Genomic DNA, 26,605 nt, shown 5'->3' on the forward strand with positions numbered 1-26,605 from the left:
TGAATCTGTTCAAAGTTTTGATTTTTCTACCCTGTATACCACATTGCCTCACACTCTCATTAAAAAAATTTCACACACCTAATTAAATGGGCATTCAAAAAATCAGAATGTGAATATATATGTTCAAACTCTTTTAGGTCATTTTTTAGTAGCAATAAACAAAAAACTATGTTAATTGGACATGCTTTGATACTATATATGCCCTTGAATTTTTACTAGATAACATTTTTGTTCGCTTTGGGGATTCCGTATATCGTCAGATTATCGGAATTCCAACGGGGACTAACTGTGCACCACTTATTGCGGACCTCTTGTTGTATTGTTATGAGTTACAATTTATGACAAAAATAAGCAAAGACCCATCAAAACAACATCTGATAAACAAATTTAATAATACTTTTAGATATTTGGATGATATTTTGGCTCTCAATAATGACCACTTCAGTATGTATATTAATGAAATTTATCCTGCTGAACTTACTTTAAATAAAGCTAATACTAACAATGACCACTGCCCTTTCCTAAATCTTGATATCTATATCACTAACTGAAAGCTGAATACTAAAATTTATGATAAAAGGGATGATTTTTCATTTCCTATCGTTAATTATCCGTTTTTAGATGGTGATGTTCCCTTGTCACCATCTTACGGTGTTTATATTTCAACTTGTACGATTCACTCGTGAATGTAACAATGTTTTAGATTTTAACGAGAGAAATTTATGTATTACTGAAAAATTATTACACCAGGGTTTTCGATATCACAAACTAGTCAAAACATTTACTAAATTTTATCATCGGTATAAAGACATCATTCGTAAATATAGCTCAACATGCAGACTTCTTATACGTTCAGGTATTTCACATCCAATTTTTTATGGAAATATTCTTTATAAAGCACAAAGGTGTCAGTATTCACCTCAGAAACTTATAAAACCTTTGAATAGACTTATTAAGAAGGGATATAATTACGATACTGTTGTCAAGTCATTAAAGATTGCATATTTTGGCGTTAATATTGAGTCACTGATAAGGTCTTTGCATCGGAACTAAACACATTTATTCTAAAAACAGTTGTTGGCATGACACAGGTTATATTCTTCTCATATATGTTATGATGGTATGATACTTAACCCCTAACGGGAAGGATTGTGCCTGATGTTCATAAGATGAAATCATAATCTTTCAGTCAGTTTAATTGAAGTCTGGAGCTGGCATGTCAGTTAACTGCTAGTAGTCTGTTGTTATTTATGTATTATTGTCATTTTGTTTATTTTCTTTGGTTACATCTTCTGACATCAGACTCGGACTTTTCTTGAACTGAATTTTAATGTGCGTATTGTTATGCGTTTACTTTTCTACATTGGTTAGAGGTATAGGGGGAGGGTTGAGATCTCACAAACATGTTTAACCCTGCCGCATTTTTGCGCCTGTCCCAAGTCAGGAGCCTCTGGCCTTTGTTAGTCTTGTATTATTTTAATTTTAGTTTCTTGTGTACAATTTGGAAATTAGTATGGCGTTCATTATCACTGAACTAGTATATATTTGTTTAGGGGCCAGCTGAAGGACGCCTCCGGGTGCGTGAATTTCTCGCTACATTGAAGACCTGTTGGTGACCTTCTGCTGTTGTTTTTTTATTTGGTCGGATTGTTGTCTCTTTGACACATTCCCCATTTCCATTCTCAATTTTGTTTGGTATGATTGATTATTGGGACATTCAGTTGTTACTTTATTTGGATAATTCATGTTTACAATTTACCAAAAAACTGTAGTACGACCCAGCTACAAACATGATTATTGTGCCAGACTAAATATATTTGCTGGTACCAAATCTTCCACTTACCCAGACATGTGTAATCGTTATCAGTAATCTTAATCAGCTGTAATCGATTACATCATGCAACGTAATCCCATTTAATCAGTAATTATGCTATTGTAATGAAATCAATTACATTGGGAAAAACAGGTGTAATCATGATTTATTTTAATAGATTACATTCATATTATTACTTGTTGATTTCAACTTTTGTATATGAAAACTGTTTTTGATAGACAATATAATAATAAGAAGATGTGATGCATATATGAAAAAATATCAGGCTAGTATTCACTATCATTTTTGTGAAATTACATGGAAATTCAATACCGTAAAACATTTACTCCCAATTTGACTTTGATGGTCAACATAATTGAGCCCACTTAATTTATAAAGAAATTAAGAACAAACTTTTTTTTTTTTTACAATTTGTATAAATTTTGTTTTCCATAAATATTTTTATATGTGCTTTCAAACTACAATTGTATATCATTAAGTATTAAAAATTTTCAAACAATTAAAGAAATAATGAAAATAAACTAATTACAAATTGATTGATATTGCAATAAAGATAATTAAAAATTCTTATTCCCAAGCTCACCTATTGTTTGTTAAAAAATGAAAGTAGTGATTTTACACCTGAAAAAAACATATGGACGTGTCAATTATATCCCCACAGACAATAAAATTATACTTAAATGGGTTTTCATTATTTGTTCAAGTTTTGTGTTAATTTGGCAGCTGGCAAGGTTTAAAAAATAACCAACAATGTTTTATCTTATACCCAGAGAAAGAACAATTGTCTATGATATCAAACTTTACATATGTTACACTGCTTCTTTTCTAAATTCTTATTAGATGAATAGGTTAAGGATGTAAAAAAAACAACCAAAATTAGCTTTCGTGAGGATAAAATCTTATTAAGAAATTCTTTAATACTACAATATACAATGCAATCCTCCTAAATAATCATGATTACTTTAAAGAAAAGAAATCTAATGTAATCAATTACATGTAATCAATTTCATTAAAATTAGCTGTAATCATAATGTTATCAATTACATTAAATTAGCAAAGTAATAGTTATTTAATCAATTACATTTCAAAGAAATCGACCCCATCCCTGCACTAACTTGGGACAATTAGGAACAGCAGGACATGAGAACGAACAGTTATTATCACTTAAAAAGTATATCTCATCAGATCAACCAATGCATATTTAAAATTAAATGTCCATCCCTACAGCTACATCAGCCTGCTTTTTTGCTTTCTGTAATTCTCGTATCAAGGCTTCAAAAGGAGACCAGGCATTATCAGCGACGTCACAATGTGAGAGGAAAAGTTATCAGCACTGTCACAATGCGAAAGGAGACATTATCAAGATTTCTTTAGTCAACCCTAAAACTGTCTTTGGTTCACATTGTGGCTCGCAGCTGATATTTTACGATATCAATGTGTAGAAAACCTGATTATCTATACAAATTAACTAAGACTGGCTTGATACCACAGAGATAATTCTTTGATACCTTTATGATTTAAACTATTAAAACATTGAATTTTCATTCAAGTACAGGAAATATTGACAAAGTTGTAAGTTCCACATTTACCTATTTAATTTTTTTTCTTTCTGAACATTAAATGTTTGATCTGCAACTGAAAACTTGCATATGATCTACTACAGGAGCAGCTCATGTCATTCTATTGATAAATAACTTAAGTATCAAATAAATCTCACACGAACTCTTGAATTTCTTTTTATCTCAATTTAAAAACAAAATAAAAATGTTGATGTAACATAACTTCAAAATATTGAAGGTCGATACTACAGCAGACATCCCCCCACCTTCAGGGGTATTTTTTACATTTCTTCTAACTGCCTAGGTTCTTTTTGTCATGCTAGGGTTATTAACCTTACCATTTGTGGTGTGATGCAAGCTATGTTGTCTGTCTAATATTTTTTGTATATTCTGTTTGGGTAACTTACCATGTGAAGCAAGCATGCTGGTAATTTCTGTCTATTCTGCTTTGGTTACTTCCAATGTGAAGCAAGAATTCTGGTAATTTTTGTGTATTCTGCTTTAGTTACTTACCATGTGAAGCAAGCATGCTGGTAATTTTGTTCTGGTTGGATGTAGTTGCTGCCTTTGAAGGTTTAAATTTCTTACTAACAGTGATGAACATTTTATGACATTTTGGTGTCCAGTCATCTGGTACCATGGCAGGATTATTCTGGTAGAAATGTAACGTCTTTGCACTATTTAATATAGCTTTATGGATACTTTTCTTTGAATACTGGCTCTGATTATAAATCTAAAATTAGAAAAATCATGTATGGATAAATTATATTATCATATACTTAGGCCAAATAACATATGATTTTTACTGTATGATAATAGCATTAAAATTATGTCAACTCCATATTTTTTCGAATTGGTGCTTAGCGGGCTGATATGAAATATTTATCACATACTTCGGAAGTTATCACATGCCTTTCCGTCAATGTTATCACATACCTTTCCGTCAGCACTCGGCGATTTCCGGTATATGTTTACAAAATGGCAGAACTAAACAGGGCAGACGATATTGTGCCTAACGTAAATGAGGTTGACGAGACAGCAGAATTCATTGAGGCAATGAAAAACAAGAATACTAAGCGGAAGACTGCAAGTGATGTCAATATTTTCACTAATTGGCTTTCGGCAAATAATGAGCATAGAAAAATGGAGGAAATCCCAGTGTATGAACTTGACAAGCTCCTCGCACTTTTCTTCATGAAAGTCACCAAATTAGATGGGACTCCATATGAACCTGGAACAGTAAAGGCCTTCCAAAGTAGTATCTCCAGATATATGACTGATAAGTTAAACATTAGTATAATAAGAGACAAAGAATTTAATCATTCCAGAGAGGTTCTGTCGGCCAAGATGAAAGAACTTAAGACCATGCGACTAGGTGCAAAACTAGAGGCTCTAAAGAGCCTGTGTCGCTCACCTTGGTCTATGTGCATATTAAACAAAGGACACAAATGGATTCATGACAAAATTGTATTTTGGTGATGGTGATGTGTTTGAAGTTCTTACTTTACTGAACGTTCTTGCTTCTTACAATTATATCTATAATGAACCTTGCCCATTAGTAACAGAGAAAAATATTTGGTAAAAATTTACATAAATTTACCGAATTAATGAAAATTGTTAAAAATTGACTATAAAGGGCAATAACTCCTTAAGGGGTCAATTGACCATTTAGGTCATGTAAAACTTATTTGTAGATCTTACTTTGCTGAACATTATTGCTGTTTACAGTTTATCTCTATCTATAATAGTATTCAAGATAATAACCAAAAACGGCAAAATTTCTTTGAAAATTACCAATTGGAGGGCAGCAAGCCAACAACCGATTGTCTAATTCATCTGAAAATTTCAGGGCAGATAGATATTGACCTGATAAACATTTTTATCCCATGTCAGATTTCCTCAAAATGCTTTGGTTTTTGAGTTATAAGCCAAAAACTGCATTTTACCCCTATGTTCTATTTTAACCGTGGCGGCCATCTTGGTTGGTTGACCGGGTCACGCCACACATTTTTTAAACTAGATACCCCAAAGATGATTGTGGCCAAGTTTGGATTAATTTGGCTCAGTAGTTTCAGAGGAGAAGATTTTTGTAAAAGATTACTTAGATTTATGAAAAATGGTTAAAAATTGACTATAAAGGGCAATAACTCCTAAAGGGGTCAACTGACCATTTCAGTCATGTTGACTTATTTGTAAATCTAACTTTGCTGAACATTATTACTGTTTACAGTTTATCTCTATCTATAATAATATTCAAGATAATAACCAAAAACAGCAAAATTTCCTCAAAATTACCAATTCAGGGGCAGCAACCCAAGAACAGGTTGACCGATTCATCGGAAAATTTCATGGCAGATAGATCTTGACCTGATAATCATTTTTACCCCTGTCGGATTTCCTCTAAATGCTTTGGTTTCAGAGTTATGAGCCAAAAACTACATTTTATCCCTGTTCTATTTTTAGCCATGGCGGCCATCTTGATTGGATGGCCAGGTCAACGGACGCATTTTTCAAACTAGGTACCCCAAAGATGATTGTGGCTAAGTTTGGATTAATTTGGCCCAGTAGTTTCAGAGAAGATTTTTGTAAAAGATTACTTAGATTTACGAAAAATGGTTAAACATTGACTATAAAGGGCAATAACTACTAAAGGGGTCAACTGACCATTTCAGTCATGTAGACTTATTTGTAAATCTAACTTTGCTGAACATTATTGCTGTTTACAGTTTATCTCTATCTATAATAAAATTCAAGATAGTAACCAAAAAACAGCAAAATTTCCTCAAAATAATCAATTCAGGGGCAGCAACCCAACAACGGGTTGACCGATTCATCTGAAAATTTCAGGGCAGATAGATCTTGACCTGATCAACATTTTTACCCATTGTCAGATTTCCTCTAAATGCTTTGGTTTTTGAGTTATAAGCCAAAAACTGCATTTTACCCCTATGTTCTAATTTTAGCCGGGGCGGCCATCTTGGTTGGTTTGGCGGGTCACCGGACACATTTTTTAAACTAGATACCTTAATGATGATTGTGGCCAAGTTTGCTTCAATTTGGCCCAGTAGTTTCAGAGGAGAAGATTTTTGTAAAAGCTAACGACGACGGACGAAGACGATGGATGATGACGACGGACAACGACGGACGCCAAGTGATGAGAAAAGCTCACTTGGACCTTTGGGCCAGGTGAGCTAAAAAGTTGATAATTTTTTTTTGCATATATCCCCTTTAAAATCAACTAATTAAACATGTTAATAATGTAATAATACCTTATCAAAATGCAAACAAATTTGTTTAATAAATCAACCAAAAAATTAAAAAAATATATTAATCACAAAAAATAACACAAATTTGACATCATGTTTTTGTGTTTATTGTTATTACGGAAAAAATCAACAAGGGGGTGAAATAAAAATTCTAAATAACAACAGATAAATAATAAAAAAAAATGTATGATTATCTTGATTATGTATACAACATTTCATTTTCACTACTGAATAAAAGTAAGCTTAATGTTATTTTTATTTTTAGGAAATCCTAGATGTCCTGTTGCTACTTACCTAGAGTATGCAAAGAGAAGACCTGAAGACATGATGGAAGCTGATGGTCCTTTTTATTTAGGGATTAACCGAGATATCAAAGATGGAGTATGGAATCGGAAGCAGGCCATGGGAAAAAACACACTTTCTGATTTTGTGAAAACTATGTGTGAAGAGGCCAAGGGCGTAAAACAAATCATAGTGCTAGGAAAACAACCTTCACCGCTCTCACACATGAAAAAATCCCTCCTTCTCAAATTATGCAAATTAGCAGCCACAAAAATGTTCAATCAATTAATGAATATTGTAGTGCTTCCTTGGATCAGCAACAAGAAATGTCTCATATTTTATCAAATGTCGGTAGTGGTGGTATCTCAAAACAACTTAAACAGAAAAAAGGAACTGATCAAAACAATAATATTGATGACATGCCATCTGATGATGATGACCAATTGCTATCAGCATCACAAGAAGCTGAATTAGGCCTTGTTTTGAAAGATATTACTAACTACGAGTCAAATGATGTCAAGAAACCAAATGAAATACCTGAAAAAGTCCATGAAAACTACAAAGAAAGACAATTCAGATGTTTTCTGGGGCTCATATAACTGGAAACATAACAATTAGTTTTCCAGCATAATTTATCAAATAATTATATAAAATACATTAATCTTTTCTTTCTTTCTCTGTTTAGCCATATAAGAGAAGTATTTAATTTATTTTTATTCAGTTTTCTGTAAACTTTTCACTTTTTGAAGTTCTACTTGATTAAATTACTTAAAATGATCAATATATTAAACTTATTTTTCTCCATTGTTGAAGCATATGATAAAAAGATCATAACATGGAATTTTTCATATCGCATGTATTATCAGCCCTCGGTTTAATATCAGCCCTTGAGCCATGCGGCTCTTGGGCTGATATTGAACCTAGGGCTGATAATACATGCGATATGAAAAATGCCATGTAATAATCTGATATTATTTCCCAAATAAATATTCTGACATTGTAATGACCCAAAAGAATTGAGATATTGACAAGGTTATTACGATATTAAGGAGGCTGCCTACCTTGAGTGTTCAAGGATAACCCTTTTTCATAACTGGGACAAGGTATTCTTCCTAAAGAAATTTGGGAAAAAGGCATTGTCATCTTCACAAAAGAAAAACATAATCCTGTATGACAAATGGCAAAAAATCTAAAGTGTCAAATTTTTAACTATACACTGTCAATAGTATATCTGAGTTCACAGTATAGATGAATTGCTTGACATGGGCAATCATAATCACCTCACTGGAAGTTAGGTAAGGTATAGATGACACAATGACCATCTTGTCCACAAAACCATAATAAACAGTGTAGGACAGTCGGGCCAGCCAAAATTGTTTTGGGCCAGTACAAAAATTATTTCACAGGCCCAAAATGCTAATTGGTAGTCCAATTATTTTACTCAATTTTTTCTCCGTGATGAGTCATAAAAAATGAAAAAAAAACACACATGAAACCTCACTGTCCAGTGCCTATAATATAGATCAATATAGGGTTTTGAAGAGGAAAAGGTGACCTCTCATGCCATGAGAGTAGCGAGAAGTGAAGTTCCATTACCGGTTTCGGTTGCATAGTGATGTAGTGCTCATCACTGAAGATTTTGTTGTGTGTAAAATTAAACATGTACAGTTTTCTGCGAATTGATCACAGGCAATTGTTTCTATCCATGCGAAGGTCGACTATCCATATAAGACCTTCGTGTGGATAGAAACAAGTGCCTGTGGAATTGATATATTAAAATTAGTACTGAGAATTTCCACGATATTCTATCCGGTCAGTCTTTTCAAAAGTTTGTATTTTAGTACAAAATGTCAGTGCAAAACAAAATCAAAAGACATTTTATAAACGTAATACTTTCTTATCACTTGTTTCTGTCCTTGGGGGTTCCGTGAAAAATATTTTGACAGCTTCTCATTTGTATCCGTGTTTGGAGTTCTTTTCATAATTCCCTTGTCCTTGTTTAGTTTAGTGGGTCAGACGAGATTTTACTGTCAATGACTGTCGTTATCTTTTATAAAACAAAATTTGTTGAGCGATCACCATTGCCAGTAAAGCCTTATTTGACCCACTTAACAGGCAATAATCATGCACGAAGTGTTTAATTATTGTCATCCGCCATGTTGGTATTCTATTGCACTGATTCTTCTTATATATGTATATCCTTCCAATTATGGAACACCTCCTCAACTTGTACATTTCAACGGTGTGACCAGAGGATATCCGAAAATGATTGTTCCGAAGTTGGGGTGTGTTATTTATAGGAGTATTTACGATTTTGAGAATAATAATGCACTCGCCCAATGATTTATTTTTGGGTCAGTAACTATCTTCCTTTTTACAGTTTCTAATCGCCCAATCAAGGTTTTGGTCGCATTTGGCGACCAGGCGACCGGCTGTGTCCTACACTGATAAATTTAAATAAACAGTATCATGTAAATAACCTGTTCTTCTTTGCCTTCGGTAACAAGCATTACAATACGTCCTTCTCGCTTTCTGCCAGTTCTTCCCATTCTTTGTACCAGACGTATCGGACTCTTATGGGCATCAAAGCATACTATAAGGTCTACATCACCAATATCTAGACCCTCTTCACCAACACATGTTGATACCAGAGTGTTATAACCACCCTCACGGAAATCTTTCATTACCTGCAACACGTGCATAAATATAAATGGAAAACTTTGCTAATTACTGCATATGAATATATTTGGTTGTGTATTTCACAATTTTAAGGATCGTATGTTTTCATGATCAATAATACGGTAAATTCAGATTTCATTGCAGTTTTTATTATTTCGAAAAAACGCAAGAGGGTTATCATCACAATAATTAAAACATGCATTTTGAAATTTTGTCTTTGAATCAACAGGATTTTTCTGAATATTGCAAAAATAAAAATTGCATCTAGGTCTAAAATAACAAAATCGCAATAATAAATGCACGCAATAATTTCTGAATTTACAGTGTACACAAATACAAAAGAAATTTAGATGCACCCTACATGTTAACCTTGTTTACTTTACATAAACTCAATTGAAATATTAAAACAACACTAGAGCGCCAAACATAAAAATCCAATATAACTGAATAAAAGGACAAATGTACTAAATGCCCCAAGCCAAATATTGCAGATTTATTGTTCAACTAACAATTTTAAGTCTTAACTATATTAGTTATTTCCATTAATCCATTAAAGCTACTTATACTCTGGTTCAATTTGTGGGTTATTCCCATCAAATTGAGAAAAAAATCTTTATTTATGAGTCAATAATTTGGATAACATAGCAAAATTAAATAGATACTAATTTATTGACAAAATTAAACTTTTTAAAACAACTACATACATTTGTTTATGTTTCCTACCCTTACTGAAAGAATGTCAATTTAGATTCCAAGAAATCTAGATTCCGTAAGATTTGCAGTTTAAACACAAACATACAACCGAAGTTGAGGCAGGGGGGGCTCTTGATCTGGCCGTAGGGTAACCCCTTTAAGCAATTAAGGAAAGATAGATATTATCAATACACAATTCTTCTTTTTTCTTTTAACTTTTTTAACTCAGGTATATCCAACCAAAATCTTTTTAAAATTTAATATTAGAAGTACAAATTAATACCTTTAGTTGTTCTTTCTGTGTAAATCCTTTGGTAGACTTTCCAGCAGAGGACTGGCCAATAAAACTCATCACTTTAACCAGGGGATGATGTTGTTTCAATATATTAGTGATTTCTGATACACTGTCACGATACTGGGAGAAAATCATCACTCTAGTCTCACCATCTCCTATAATATAAAAATAAGGAGACGTGATATGATTGCCAATCAGACAACTATCCACCAAAATTCAAACGAAGTGTCTTCAACAATGAGACTGAGAAAACCCCATATTTTTTTAAGCATTATATGTCCTTAAATTTCAACAAAAGTAAAATTTCATTCATTTGGAATATTCTAGTGTGTTGGTATTTTTTTATTTTTATGTTCATGACCACTGGACATTAAGCAACATACAGTGACTTAATCAATTTATTTCCATGGATATGATATTTGATCTCTTCCTATATAAAATTAACTTTTTCTTGAAAATTTAAATGAAATGTTCAAACTCAAATGATTTACAATGATATTGAAGTTTGAATAAAAATTAACCACATACTTAATCATAGTCAAAAATGGAATGATAATTGCTGTGTCTTGCTTTCGAGACTTATGTCTTTAGAGCAACTATTAAAGTTAGTATGAACAATTTACAGAAATTTTACCTGAATTGAATGTGTTGAAATGATCAAGTACCACTTGTTCTAACTTCTCCATCTTAGGGTGACCTGTTACCAGGGGCTTTTTACTGCTCTGACTTGGCCTGAAAATAACAGTTTCATAACTATTTAAAGTTTACAATTTTATTATACATAAGTATGGCAAATTATCCAAAAAAATGCATACAATCTCTAAAATAGAAACTTTTCTTGTACATAACATGAATTGATATGGGAAAATATGAGATGAAAATCCAATTATGTACCAGTACCTCTTTTTCAGAGCATAACAAAAAACTAAACAAAGCCAACATGACTTTATTTGTGTAATTCTATTAAGAAAAAACATTTTTTTAAGAAGTAAATGTCCTTACTATGAACTGGAATAGAAACTTGTTCTTTGAAAATTGATCAAGATAGTTTTGGATAATTGTTTTTTAAAACTCTGCAAATTCTAGAAATAATTGCTTGCAATTAACATTAAATTTTTGAAAGAGTAAAAAATTAAAGATTTATTATTTGGATTGAAAAATATCTGCATACAGATTTATGTATCAGATATCAGAATGAGGGTTCTTGTTATTGTTAGTCCCATCTAGTGGCATTAGTTCCAATAATAAAAAACTTGCAATTACTTCTAAATTTACAGTAAGATAATGTCATTCAAATGAAACATTTATTTCCTGTACCATATATTTATTACCTGCAGTCAGGTGGTGCAAACTTTTCTCTTAACAAATCCATCAATTCATTGAAGTCATGATTCCTCAGTAATTCTGTTTTTGTACGGCCATAACCTTTGTCTCCATGTAATATTCCATCAAGGTAGTTAAATAATGATCTTGATCCATGTAACTGGAGCAGTTCAAAGCCATGGTACAAACTCAAAGCTAGAGCAAAATCTCCTTCTACCATACCATAGTTGTTTCTCTGAAATAGCGAATGACTACAGTAAGCTAACAAAATTTCAAAAAGTGGGTTTTTGTGACTGGAAGAATAATGTGATCAAAATTCATTATGAATATGTCAAACTTGGATTTTTTTCTTATGCAAAAAGGGGAGCTAAGTGACTAGGGGAGCTAAGTGACTAAGTGAACTAAGTTGTCCAACTATAGTATCACCAGCCTGCCAATACTGTAATTGTGAGTTTAAACCCCACATGAAAGGTGCATTGGCTCCAATCTTAATTGATTGTCAGTTTACTTGCCGAAAGTGGTGGTTCTCTCCAGGCACTCCAGTTTTCTTCATCAATAAAATATTTAAGGGGAATTAACCATATCATTTGTTAGCTACCTGAAGTCAAAATGTATCTAAATATAGAATCAGCTGAAAACTTTACCAAATCTATTGATGCATAAAATAAAGGTCAAGTTTACTAATGCATATCTAAGGCCATCATCCTCTTACAGATGTGTACAGAACTCATTTTCAAAAAGAAAAAAAAACTCTTTAAAAGGGAGGCAATTCTACTTCCTAAAATGAATTCTTACTTCTTACACTAAATAACAAGCCCACTTCAGACTGAACTCATTAGTAAAATTTAATCAAAGCAAATTTAGATAAATCTAAGCCATATTAATCTTCTTTTGATGAGTCTTTATATTTTTAAAATATTTAGTTTTTTTCAAAGGGAACTAAATTTTTGTTTCTGAACCATCAGGGTTTTTTTTTAATTGACTTTTTTGTATTTCAAGACTGTAACTGAAGGATACCTGCTATTAAGGAGAAAACTATATGTGACTATGTAATTTATGATTAGAAGAATTATGCCATGGCAGAAGATTAGAAATCAAAGCAAACTTATATCTTTATGCTATAAAGACCATTATTTTTATCAGACATAGTAACTACCAGCTACCTTGGAGTATATTGATAAATACAAAAGGCGAATAGCATTTACAAAACATAGATTTACCTGTAAATTAGGTGGTGGGTTCTGTCTAAAGTCTTCTCTTGCTTTTAAAATTAAGAACTTTGAAAAACTAGTGGTATCTCTGTTGTATATTACACCATGTCTTTTTAATTTGTTTATGGTAACATCCAAAATCTATCAATAAAAAGAAAAGAAAGTAAGACATATCAAATATACATGTATTGAAAATAAGTAAAACTGTGAGCTACTGCTCACTGATGATACGCCTGCCGAAATATTTCAGTAAACAGGAAGTTGTTGAGTGATGAATCTGAAAACCCATCACACTGTATAGCTGACTTATATAAACCCTAAAACCAAATTTCAGAAATCCTTGCATTGTAGTTCCAGAGAAAAATGTGACGAAAATTTGCAACTTGGCTATCATGTGTAAAATAATACAAGTGTTCCGTAAACAGGAAGTTGTTGAGTGATGAATCTGAAAACGCATTACACAGTATAACTTACTTATATAAACCCTGAAACCAAATTTCAGAAATCATTAACAAGTAGTTCCTGAAAAAATGTGACAAAATATGGATCGACAGACAAAGGTAAAACAGTAACACGTAAAAATATATTATTAAAAGAAAAAGCATTAAAAGAGGGGTGAAAGATACACTAACCGGGAAATATAAACAGTAATTTTCATGTTTCAAAATGAAAAAAATTATTGTAAGAAACTTGAGTCTTTTGTGATCAATATATACCTGGACATATTTTTTCTTGACACTTGTTAATTCATCTCCCAATGGGACAACTATCTTATCAACTTTCCTTTCATGAGAGTATGGCTTAATGTCAGGGGATTCCTCTGTACGTATTTCTATGTGTGATATCAATAGGTTAGCAAGCACCTGTTGTACTGCCTGAAAGTAGATCAAAATTCATGTGTTTTTATGATGAAATGGTCACTTTATTTTCAATTCAAAATAAAGTATGATAAAACATGTAACAATTGAATGTAAAGGTATGAAATGAATGCCCCTGCCTGCTTCCACATAAAATTTTCCCATTAGTTTTAAGGCCATAATTCCATAAATGTACCTTTTTCAAAACAAAACACATATTTTTCAGTTTAGCTGCTACTCATCATAAGGTACTCACTAATCAAATCACTCATAATTTTCAGGTATACAGAAAAACAATCTAGACAAACTGTTTGATTTAAGGGAGCTCACTGGTCTAAATCATTTTTTTTTAAATATAGGATTTCGCTATTTTTGCTATAAATAATCTTTATCCTATACTTAATGGAAAAATTGAATAAAAATATGGAGTCACTGTTCACTTAAGCTCACAATCTGCCTTAAAAAGAAGCATGCATTTTTTTTAAGGTACTTTTTTTTTGTTGAACAATAAAAGAAAAAAAGTTAATTTGAAATAAAAGAAGAACTAAATTATAGAAATTGCTTATATCTATAACAGTTTAGTTTAAGTTCAGTTCACTTGAAAAAAAATAATAAAAAAATATAGGTCACCGATGACTTAAAAAGGTTATTTCAATTTGTATGCAAAAAATGGCATTTTTACACCAAAGGGAGATAACTTGGACCTTTTTCAATGATATAAACATTTTAAAAGTCATTTGGGGCAAAAACGAATTGTTTTTTTGGGTAGATTTTTGTACCATATCATAAAGTAACAACTAATCATGCTTATAGTGTAACAAATACAAATTTTAAGGAAAAAACAAATGTTTCAATTTTTGCTGATTTTTTTGTACCCTCTAGCCTCCTTAAAACAATAGAATTATAAACATGACAAACCTCGCACCAAAAATGAAATAAATACCTTAATATCACCTCCAGGCGTAGCACTCAAAGCCAATATACGGAATTCTGATGTGTACTTAATCAATTCTCTAACAACCTATAATACAAGAGTAAAATATATACCAAAAAAAACACATAACTCTTGCTCACATTATAAAATTTAACGCAGCAGTCCTTTACTTTAACATTTAGTTAGATATCTAAATAAATCTCTACTCATATTTCTAAATGCAGAAAACATAGAGTTTCAATGTCCCCTGTGTTGCACATATGTCTGGGTTGTACTGACATGAGCAACTCCACAGGTGCCACATGTGTAGAACAGGAGCACCTGAGATCACCCCAAGTTTCCAGTTGGGTTCATGTTGCTAAGTCTTTAGTTTTTAATATTGTGTTTTGTGTACTATTGCTTGGCTGTGGTTTTGTTTTTAGCCAGGATGTTGTCAGTTTATATTTGATTTATGAGTTTTATTGTCCATCTAGTATTTTTAGCCCCTCTTTTATATGTTCAAGGGCATTAAATATAAAAAATAGATGACTATTAAAAACACCACAGTGAATAAAGGTATTCTGCTGCCTTTTACTGTAAATTCAGCTGACAGTTTGCCTAGTTGGCTGTTTTCATATGTTTTGCAAGGCAATAAGTTTAGTTACCTTTATCTGTATACATATATATATATAAAGTGCGAAGAAAATCAACGATGTTAGAGTAAATTTGATTCGTAACTTCCTCACCGGCTCCGAGGCTGGAACCTGTACTTATATATATATACAAATATATATTACCTGACAGTAAGCATGGTTGCCTGTAGCTTTGTGAGCTTCATCTATAACCAGACATCTAACATCTACAGCAGGACAGGTTCCTCTGCTTAAGTCGTTCATGATCACTTGAGGTGTCAAAAAGAATACTCTCTTTTCCAACCATACTTTTCTCCTCTCTGTAGGTGCCATTGTGCCTAAATTGTTAACAGACAATCGATTTACTTGTAAGAACAGGTTAATTGAAATATTGCCCCTAAAGTGGGAATGTAAAATAAAAAAAGTTTTGAGTAAAATAACACACTCACACCCATAACTATGGGATCATACAACATACATGTACAACTCCCCTTAAAAACAATTAATATTAGTCTTAGTCATCATTTAGTATGAACTGGAGCTTTTGGGAGTTGTTTTTCAAATTGTGCAAAAAAATAATATATGACTATTCATCATTTACCTGTCATTTCTGCAGTATCTTCCTGTGGTACACCCATTATATTGTAGCAGGCTTCAATCTGTTGTGCTACCAATGGTTTGGTTGGAGCCATAAAGACAACTTTTCCTTGTGGATACCACTGATAAAAATTATACATCACAACGGCAGCTATAAATGTCTTTCCTAGACCTGTCGGCAGTGTTACCATGGTATTCTTCAGCAAGGCCTTACCAACTATATTGTATTGGTATTCTCTAACCGAGTAGTTGGTGGGATAGATCCATAACTTTCCAGCAACTCTGTCAAACCCTGGTGGTACGTTTGTCTGTGTCAATCCCTGTGTTGATACTGGGAAGCTCTCTGCTCCAATTGATATGTTACATACATCAGATGTTCCTTCATGGCCATCATTATCTGTCTGCCGGCCATCATTAGCTGTGTGTCCACCATCATCACTATAGTCATGCAGACTTCTCTCCATGGCCTAAAAATGTAGAATATGTAAAGATACAAAAAAATTCTATGCACCTTTTTGGGTTTGAGAAAAAAAATGATTTACCTGCATATATTTGTATTATAAAATTGTGGTTTCACGCTAATATGAAAACAACATACAACTGAATTTGTGGGGTTTTTTTTGTGATTTATTCAATAAAGTGTAATTTGTTCAATAGCATTATACTTTTTTTCTGGATTCTTGAATCTAAGTAGTTACTACTATCATCAAAAGCATCCACATCAAATCTATTTTTAAATGCTTTGGGTTTTTATATATCTTCATGTAAATTTTTATTTCTTTTATAATACTACCGGTATGTATTTAATTTTAGTTGTGAATACCTTATATTTTCTTTTTTTAATTTGAACAAGATGTTGTATGTTGTCTTCCATGACCCGGTTCCTTTTTTTATTTTAATGTTTTCTTTTTACATGCACTTTTTGAAATCTATGAGAAACACTACACAATTATTGACGCTGATATTATGATTTAATTACTACATGTACTACTACTACTACAAGAGGGTGTTAAACCACCTTGACTTCCCATGAAGGTCTTGCACAGTCAGTAAAATTATAGTTTAAATGTAAATCGTACCTCTGCCAATAACTGATCATCATCTTCATCCAAACCCTCACAAAGATCAATAACATCACTGCTGCCTTTATTATCTGTTTGTACATCTTTTTTCTTTTGTCCCCAACTCTGAAACAGAGTAGCCTGTTTTCCTTTGTTCATGATGAAAATTATTTTATCATTTTCTTTTATCCTGGTACATTGGAAGTACCCAATACTGCAAAATAAAATATGAAATATTATAATTAATATTTTCCATAGTTGTCAACTTAACAGAGACGCATATGTAGTGTGTATATAATACCTAAAATGACATAAGGAATTATCAAAATTCAAAAAGTATTGGAAGTATTTAGTAAAGTAGTAAATTCAGAAAATTTTATAATGTTCACTATTGTGAAAATTGCAACTGGATCGGTTTCGTAAAAATTCATTTTGCATTTATTGACAATAGCATTATTTGTTTCCATCAGTTACTGAAATCAAGAAAAAATCATTCATACTGGGAATAGTATAAAAACTATTGTTGCTTGTTATAAACTGAATTTTGAATAAAATAGGTCTCAGTTGGTTTTATGTTGTTGCTGGATTTTTTTCTTGTTAATGTTTATCCCAAATCTGCTTTTATTTAGACATGTATATGTTCCAGACCGTATGAGTATTTGGACTGTATGCGTACGGTCTGATTAATATCATTAAGAAGTTGCTTAAGTTTATAAGTTACAAATGCATGTAACAGATCAAAAAGTTCAATTGAAATTGAAATAAAAACTTTATTTTTTAACTACATGGATTTAAAATAATTCACGCTAATTAAATCTGTTAATATCTTGATTTTAGCATGTCGATCAGTAATACATTACATGATTGAATTATGATCATTGAAATTGACGATATCGGAAGTAAACATAATGTGGGACTGGAGAATTGTTTAGAATATTAGAAACTTTACAAAAACTGCAAATGCAAAGGAACATGAATGAACTGCAAACATGTAAATTTTAAAAAATATGGTAATAAGTGTCACTTTGGGCGAGAGTACTACCAAAATAGGATTCAGATATACAAATGTACAATTAAACAAATATTTAATTACAATTGTTCATTTGTTCATTTTATCCATCTAATTGTAATAATAACAATTTATAAAAATAAAAATAAAGATTGTGATAAATGTTTGTTAAATTTAACCCATATGATCCAATAACATGTATGGTCAGCTCGTACTGGACCATATGCGTATACTCATACGGTCTGACCGTAAGCGTATGGTCAGACGGTACGAGTATACGTATACGGTCTGGACTGTATGTGTACGGTCCAAATACTCATACAGTCTGGAACATATATATCATAGTAATAAGCAAGTCATGATTCATCTATGAGATCAATTTTAATGTCAGTGAAGAAATCATTACTTAATACCAGCTGAACTCGGTTGTACTGTTTTGCAGCTGTATTGGTGTTGAAGTGTCTTGTTACCATAATTATTTATACATTTATTTTTTTTAGGCTTTGGTTGTTTGAGAAGACAATTACAGTCCCAGTTGACCTGAGAATCTGTTCCGCTTGAACTTTTATTCATGTATGTGCCTGTCCCAAGTCAGGAGCCTGTAATTCAGTGGTTGTCGTTTGTTTATGTGTTACATATTTGTTTTTTGTTCATTTTTTTTACATAAATAAGGCCGTTAGTTTTCTCGCTTGAATTGTTTTACATTGTCTTATCGGGGCCTTTTATAGTTGACTATATGCGGTGTGGGCTTTGCTCATTGTTGAAGGCCGTACGGTGACCTATAATTGTTAATGTTTGTGTCATTTTGGTCTTTTGTGGATAGTTGTCTCATTGGCAATCATACCACATCTTCTTTTTTATATTTTGACGTTAACAACAACCACTTTTCCATTGTGGCATCATCTATTTTGTGTTTTGAAGTCAAAATTTTATGGGAACCTTTGAGATGTCCAATAATGGTGAACAAATAGCGATAAGGTGTATGAATAATTTCTGGGTGTTGTTGAAATGTCATTCCTCAAAGAAAAAATAATAATGATTTTCTCAGTAATATGAATCAAAATAATTTGTATTATACAAAATCAAGGACGTATATATCTGGAAATGTTAGTTATACGTCCTTGACAAAATTTAATGGTTTCAAAAAAATAAGTTGGACCTTTTTTCTGTTTTTCTGGGCTAGATATTTTTAAAACAGAGTTCGTCTTCTTTCTTAGGTTACACCTGACACATACTATTTGAAATCATATTTTCTACTGGATGGTGGTTATACATGTATTTTCCACTGTCTGTTGTTTAATATTTTCCATATTTGGAAACTTGTTTACATTTTCAACTTTGAAGTGATGGCGCCACGTGAAATTATTCACCGTCGTTTGAACGTTTAAAATAGTTTAAGAACCTAGAACCTACAACCTTAACTCTAACTGTATAGGCCATAACGTACCAGTTTCGAACCACAGGAACACTTCCAAGTCATATCTTGGATTTGATTTTTTTATTTTGAGTTCACTTTTGAGGCCTCTAATTATAACGAAAATATAAACATAGACGAAAAATATGTTTTTTTAAGTTTTCATGTTCGATGTCATTTGGTCTCTTAATTGTGGAGATCTCAGTGTCTCATTAGGAGCACACCACATCTTCTTTCTAATTCATATTGACGGAAGATACTAATATGATAATTCGTGTAACAAGATATAGTGATAATCCAATTAAAAGATTAAAGTGAAATGTTTATTTAGACTGAATGATCCAATTATCACCTAATATCAATACAATGTGAGTATTACAACCGGCACACGTTCGCGTAATTAAACTGTGACATTCCAATCAACCATGGAAGTAATATTGAATATTACTTCCATGAATCAACGAACACGCATCTTTAAATCACATATGGTTTCTTCTTCTTTCAGTACAGAATCGGACTCTTCTTGAGTATATATAAATGACTCTTGCTCGTGAAATCATGAGACCTTCCCTTAAAGGCTTTTCAATTGATAAAAATTATTTACAGAAAAATTATTTACAAATAAAAATATGTACATATGGGGGAAGCAATACTATTATTTTCATTTTAAAGTTGAAGACCAACTTAAATATATATTTTAAGCAGTTTAAGCAAGTTGAATTAGTTTGAATAATTTCAACAGGCAATCTTCTTTTTTTTTCATCATCAACAAGGTATTTTGTATTCAAATATGTTCCCGTTTAAATATAAAGTCATTCGTTCTCTTCAATAGACTTTTGTCTAAAATAGAAAAAAAACTAGAAAAAAAAACAATATTTTGCGAGTTTAAATATATCTACCCCTATGATCCATTCATGTCTTTTATTTCCCCGACAAGGTCCGAATCTGACGACTCAACCATTATATTTTTTGATAAAATTCTTTATCATTTCAATGATATATCATACCTTTCCTATAACAACATTCATATTTCAAGGTGATTGATTGAAAACAGTTAAAATAACTTGAATAAATCTGACCGCAGTTTTTCAAAGCAAATTTGTGTTATTTAATTTTCCGTTCAGGTCCGAGTTTCACACTCAAACAATATTTTTCAGATCATTTTTTTTTAATTTTATTATTATACTGTTAATTTAGTTTCACAAAATATAAAGTTGAAAGATAACCATTGAGTATAAAAAAAGTAATTGAGGTTAGAATTAGTCCAACCATAGATTTTCAGGCCCCCGCTTCAGGTCTTTTCATTTCTCTTTTCAGGTCCAAATTTTAGCTTCAACAATATGATTTTAATTTAAAAGATCTAAATTTTAATGAAATATTGACATTTACAATTAATAAAATTCCAACTTGAAGAAATTCCATCCAATAATAAAAAAGTTATTGCAATTTGAATAATTTTAGTGGTATACTTTTCTATAGAAATGGCTATTTTTCTGGCACCAGTAATATAGTGAATTTGTTATTTAGCCAGTTCGTTGTAGAGTGAAATTTAATATATACTTTTGAAAAGTACGTTAAAATGTGAACTGTCAACATACTGATATACCATTAGTTTAATAAGAAAACAGCTTATCGTTAAAAACATTTATTAATGTAAGTGTAAATAGCTGATAAAAGAATTTATAACAAGAAAAAAGAAAAAAAAATATTGCCGGAATATCCATTTGTTGCAATGAAATCATATATAAACATAAAATGTGAAGTTGAAATTCTGTCCATGATCAGTCAGTCTATTTAATGCTACAATTTTATAGTCAATATAAGAATGAAATCTCAGATTTTTTACTGTATGTTTTGTTTGAGTGAATATGTGTTTTAGTGGTTGCAGGTCTATATTCAACCCGGATTTGTATAGTAAGTCTTAATCCCTGACTCAACTAGTGCATCAGCGATCTGTAAAATTCTATAATCTGGTAATGGAGTTTTTCAACTTATATTGTATGGTGCATTTTAATTCATTTTATTTGTTCTCATTTTTATTTTATTGCTCGACAATAATAGATAAAAGCTTATCCAGTTCGTGGCTGTCATTTATCCCAAAGTAAACCTTTTGGTTATTGGGTATGAAAGCGTCTAATCAACACTGAATTTTTGTTTTGATTTTTTTGCCTGTCAAAACTTGTCTATCCCAACTGATTTGGTTGTAATGTTAACACCGGACTAAAGCAAGAAAACATGGACTCTAAACACTCAAGGCTAAAAAGGGACATAGAGTCTTTATTTTCTTTAGAAGTAGTGGTTGAAAAGATATACATACCGCACGAAGTATGTCGGTTTCCATCTGTGGCATTTAGACTTTTAGATTATCCAACTATTTTAATTGACCATGTAGAACACGATCTAGCTTCCAAAATTAGAAGGAAAGTTTCATCTGATCCCTATTACGAGCTTCCGAAACAAATAAACGAACTAACCGACAAACATGGAAATTTTGAGCTGAAAAAGGGGAAATCTTGCCTTCTGAAACTGCCTTTCAACACAATGCAAACACATTTATCAAATACACCTATGTATGTCATGATTATTGATAGCTACCCACAAGTTCCAAAGCTTTTAGGAAATACAACCGTGCCTTTGGATGAGGTAATAAAGGATATTGCTGAAGATATTCGAAAAGTTGGAGACACTGTTCCATCTGTACATGGGGACAAAGGATTATTTAAAGTGTTCAATTTGATGGGGAAAGAAATAGGTTATATAATACTAGGCTATAGATTGATGTGCCTAGGATCTGGTCTCATTCCACATATTCCAGAGAGAGAAATTGCCAAACGCCAGTCAGAAAGCATTCAAGAACATTCACAGCAGATAGAAGAAAGCATTCAAGAACAATATCATGCACCGACGAAAAGCAACAAAAGTGCTAGTACTGTCCAAAGAGCAAAAACAAAAGAATCAAAGAAGTTGTCAACATCACAAGATATGGGTTCAATGACAGATCCTGAAAAACATGATGTTCTGATGCAAACAATAGATATGTGCGACAAAGAAATTCATGTTGCCTTATCTGATATTAATACAAAAAAGCCGAGAGACTTGCAAACTGTGTCAACTCAAACTCAAAAGAAGTTGAATAAAAATAGAAAAGAACCCAAACTTGTTAGCATAGAACTTAAACCCCCAGCTGATGACAGTGACGATGAATTTATTATAAATAACATTGTGCATCCTCCGCCATTATTTTACAACAGTGAAAATGAACCAAGAGTAAAAATTCAAAGGCCTTACCTGTACTACCAGGATGATGCTTCTAGTGTTTATACAGATGAATTAACAATAGATGATTTTTCAGATGAAGAAAAGACGCTTATAAGTAAACCACCAAGAAATGTACCACCTCAAAAAGTGCCATCAACAAAGCCCAGAACTAGAGAGGAAAACCAGGTGAAAATTCAGCAGCCGTCAGCTGAAAAAGCACCTGCACTTGGTCAATTCCAGAGTTTAATGCTGGGATTTCCTGGATCAATGACAAATGGACCTTTATTTCCAATGCTGACAGCCTTATTAAATGAGCTTTCTAAAATACAAGATCCCAGATTTGTTCAGTCTGCAGTAAATCAAGTGAATGTAGCCACACAAGATAGGCAACAGCCAAGACCATGTCCTGTACCTCAGCCTCGCATGATGACACAAAAGTCTGAAATTATAAATTCTCCAAATAAATCAAAACTACATGATAATAAGGAAAATATTCAAGCTGGTGAAAAAGATGTACAATTAAGAGGACGTAAAACCAATAAAGTATTTACAACACCTTCTGATGGTGTTTCTAAAAAGAAAGGATGGATAAGAAAAACTCCAAATGTTAGTGTCAGCAAGTCCAAATTAGCATATGGTCTAACAAATACTCAAAGACTGAGACTTGCAAAAGTAAACCCTGAATGGTTAAAGACTATTGAAAAAGAAGAAAAGGAAGCAAAAGCTTTGAAAGCAAAAACATTCAAAAGGGAAGATGAAGAATTTGAAAAAGGAAATCTTTCTGATACACTAACAGAAGTAAGACGTTTGGCAGAGAAAAACTTAAATCAAATGGATGATACAGTAGAACAAAATGAGTCAAACTTTGATGATACAGTGAAATCTACGATGAAAAAGAATCGGAGAAGAATCTCTCCACCAAGGAAACCAAAACCATCTGCACCAAGTCCTGTAAGAAAACGATCAAAATCTCCAAAACACAAATATCTGAGTAAAGTGCAAATATCCAGTAAATCTGAATCTAGAGACGATGATTTTACAACTTCAGGACAAATTGAAAAAGAAGAACATGTTTCTGATGAAGAAGATGCAAAGAGTTTCAAAAGCATTGAAGTGCGAATACCTAGTGCTCAGATGTATGAAGATGATAGTGACTTTGCTGACAGTCCTAAAAGTTACAAATATCCTGGACACATGGATAAAAGTAGATCTGAAGAAAGTAGTCCAAATGATAATAAGTTTCCTGGATTTATGGATCATAATGTTTCTGTCCCTGCGTCAATAAATGGTAAAACTAATGAATCTCTAAATTCAACAAGAGATCATTATTATGAACATGATGAAGAGGATTACCAACCATTGGAGTCTACAAGATATTCTAAACCTAACAAATCTCATGATGAAATTGACACACAACAGTTTCAATCAACAGAAGAACCCGAACTTCAGAAACTTATGAGTTCCGGTGAGAAATCGGAAGTTTCAGATATTTTAAGTACATCTCGATCTGAAGTCTCACCAAATGTAATACCTCCTTTTGATTATAACATGACAGCCGCAAGATTTCAAGTTCTTAATCCGAAAGCTTCGATACAATCACCATTACCAGCCATTCGTAAATCGCAAACAAAACTAGACGAATCTGGTAGAACATCACCCGTGGTTACGCCAAGATCACCCGGTAGTTCTCGTCATCCTACTCCAACACCAAGAAAGAAAACAGCTCAGAGAAAAAGAATGGACTTTAAACCTGATTCTATTCATACCGAATCAGTCAGTTCGTATATTCCCTCAGACGAAGAAGATATTCTTGGTAATGATGGGTACTCAGATGACTTTAATGACAATAGTAGCTCAAGAATGTCTCCTATTGTAAGCCACTCTAACAAATGGATTCCTTCCACAAAACTTGGTTATACTATAAGTTAGAACACCATTCAACAACATTTAGTTATTCTATAAATTGTAAAAGTTAGGTTAAGTTGATATGTATATATAGTCATTATATGGCTAGTTATTGATTAAGTACGTTTTTTTTTATTTTGAAATTTTAGATAGTCGGTACACACATTTTTTTATTTATTAAGAAAATGAAACAGAAACAAGTTTTTTTTTAATCCATACAAGTATAATATTGTGCATGTAATGTATAATGTACTGTAAGATTTCCACATTTTTCAAAACAAATTTTGTTTTTAAACGTGTCTGACTTAATTTGATAACAATTCAAAATTAATCTAATGTACAATTGAATGGATCATATTCTACATTTTCAGATTTTCTTCTTGCAAAAAAATGAAGTCCTGAAACAATTTTACCTGTATAATTTGTGTACATGATCTTTTTTTTATGTTTTTATTTATACTGTGTATATTAAACATTTCTAGTTGCTTTTCATATTTCTCGAGGATTAACTTAGGTGAAATTAAAAAAAATCTTGAATTTGAAATTGATACTATAGGCTAGAAGAACTTAACTTGAGAAACAAAATAAGTTAAAAATATTAAAAGGTTATGGAGCTTTTTCCTTCTAAAATTCAGATTCTAGATTTGCCAATGGTCAAGGATGTCATTTTGCAATTAAAAATGCATGCAATAATTTCTAGAATCAAGAATCTTATTGCATTAAATTAAATCTCCCAAAGTTCAACATTGACTTTTTTACTTGTTTTATTTTTCCATCTATTTCATGACAAATATGATTTTGTTTTCTCTTTGTATACATATAGTGTTCACAAATTTATTTCTATTTCACAAGTATGCATTGATCAAGACTCATGCATTATAATATTTGTTCCATTTTCCATTATGACCTTTTGATTTGTTATATCAATTTGAGTCTTTTTTTGAACAGTGATTTTTTTTTTAATTTGATATTTTTGTGATTCAGGATACTTTAAGGTACATGTATTAAAATTTTTAACCTTCAATTGATAATTTTTCATATATAATAATAAAGTAATCTTTGTTTAAACTATATTTTGAATCATCATATTTTTTTACTATGAATCAAAATGGATAGATATTTACATGTATATATGTAAAGAATATGGAGGATTATTTTATTAGAAAATTGTTCACATTGTATAAAGATATTTATTATTTATAAAAGAAATATTATCATCAAATGACTACATTGAATCATTCTTGAAATACAATATATTTAAAAATACCATTGAAATTTTTTGTTGTAAAAGTATCAAAATACTCAACAACAAAAATGATTGATTATTGGTTGCTTAAAGTGACAAATATTTTATGCATGTTCAGCACTTCTGGACAATCAATGAATATCACAAGTTACAGTATGACCACTAACCTGAACAAGGATTTTACAGACGGCATAAAAGTTCTGTGACTTGATTGTAACCTAGGCTAGTCATTCTTTCACACAAGCGATCACAGGCATAATTGTTAGGTATGAGTATGTTAAAAAGTCTGAAGGACCCAGTGGCGGATCTAGAAAATTAGTATGGGCCCACTCCTTTCTTGCTTCAGTGATTCCTTATATAATCAACCAATTTTTTTCCCAAATAAGGCCCCCCCCCCCCAATCTAAATGTGCCTCTGTGAGATGGATTACATCAGAGAGTTGAAAGCTTTTCTATAATCTATATAATCTAAATCATGAACAATAGATTTTTTTCCCACACAGCAAGAAAGAGGGAAAACTTAGGCCAGACAGATAGACAGCTGGACGATGGACATTTGTACACCATAATAC

General features: G+C 31.9%; 2 protein-coding genes across 2 annotated transcripts in view; one reads left to right on the forward strand and one right to left on the reverse strand.

The window, feature by feature from the left end:
* LOC143066773 (uncharacterized) overlaps positions 1–19,594 on the reverse strand; it is a 67,043-nt gene extending 47,449 nt beyond the window's left edge. The window contains exons 1-12 of the mRNA XM_076239584.1: positions 19,447–19,594; positions 17,221–17,416; positions 16,146–16,608; positions 15,710–15,882; positions 14,943–15,020; positions 13,859–14,017; positions 13,152–13,283; positions 11,940–12,166; positions 11,243–11,340; positions 10,597–10,763; positions 9,422–9,628; positions 3,907–4,126 (exon numbers count right to left, since the gene is read on the reverse strand). Of these exons, the coding sequence (XP_076095699.1) occupies positions 3,907–4,126; positions 9,422–9,628; positions 10,597–10,763; positions 11,243–11,340; positions 11,940–12,166; positions 13,152–13,283; positions 13,859–14,017; positions 14,943–15,020; positions 15,710–15,882; positions 16,146–16,608; positions 17,221–17,361 (2,065 nt within the window). The 5' untranslated portion in view covers positions 17,362–17,416; positions 19,447–19,594. The remainder of the gene's footprint in view (positions 1–3,906; positions 4,127–9,421; positions 9,629–10,596; positions 10,764–11,242; positions 11,341–11,939; positions 12,167–13,151; positions 13,284–13,858; positions 14,018–14,942; positions 15,021–15,709; positions 15,883–16,145; positions 16,609–17,220; positions 17,417–19,446) is intronic.
* Positions 19,595–21,772: 2,178 nt separating this feature from the next.
* LOC143068729 (uncharacterized) lies at positions 21,773–26,014 on the forward strand. Its single transcript, XM_076242995.1, has one exon. It carries the CDS (start codon positions 21,861–21,863, stop codon positions 24,810–24,812), a length of 2,952 nt encoding a protein of 983 aa, XP_076099110.1. The 5' UTR covers positions 21,773–21,860; the 3' UTR covers positions 24,813–26,014.
* The last annotated feature ends 591 nt before the right edge of the window (positions 26,015–26,605 follow it).

This window comes from Mytilus galloprovincialis, chromosome 3, assembly GCF_965363235.1.
Source record: "Mytilus galloprovincialis chromosome 3, xbMytGall1.hap1.1, whole genome shotgun sequence".
Classification (NCBI taxonomy): domain Eukaryota; kingdom Metazoa; phylum Mollusca; class Bivalvia; order Mytilida; family Mytilidae; genus Mytilus; species Mytilus galloprovincialis.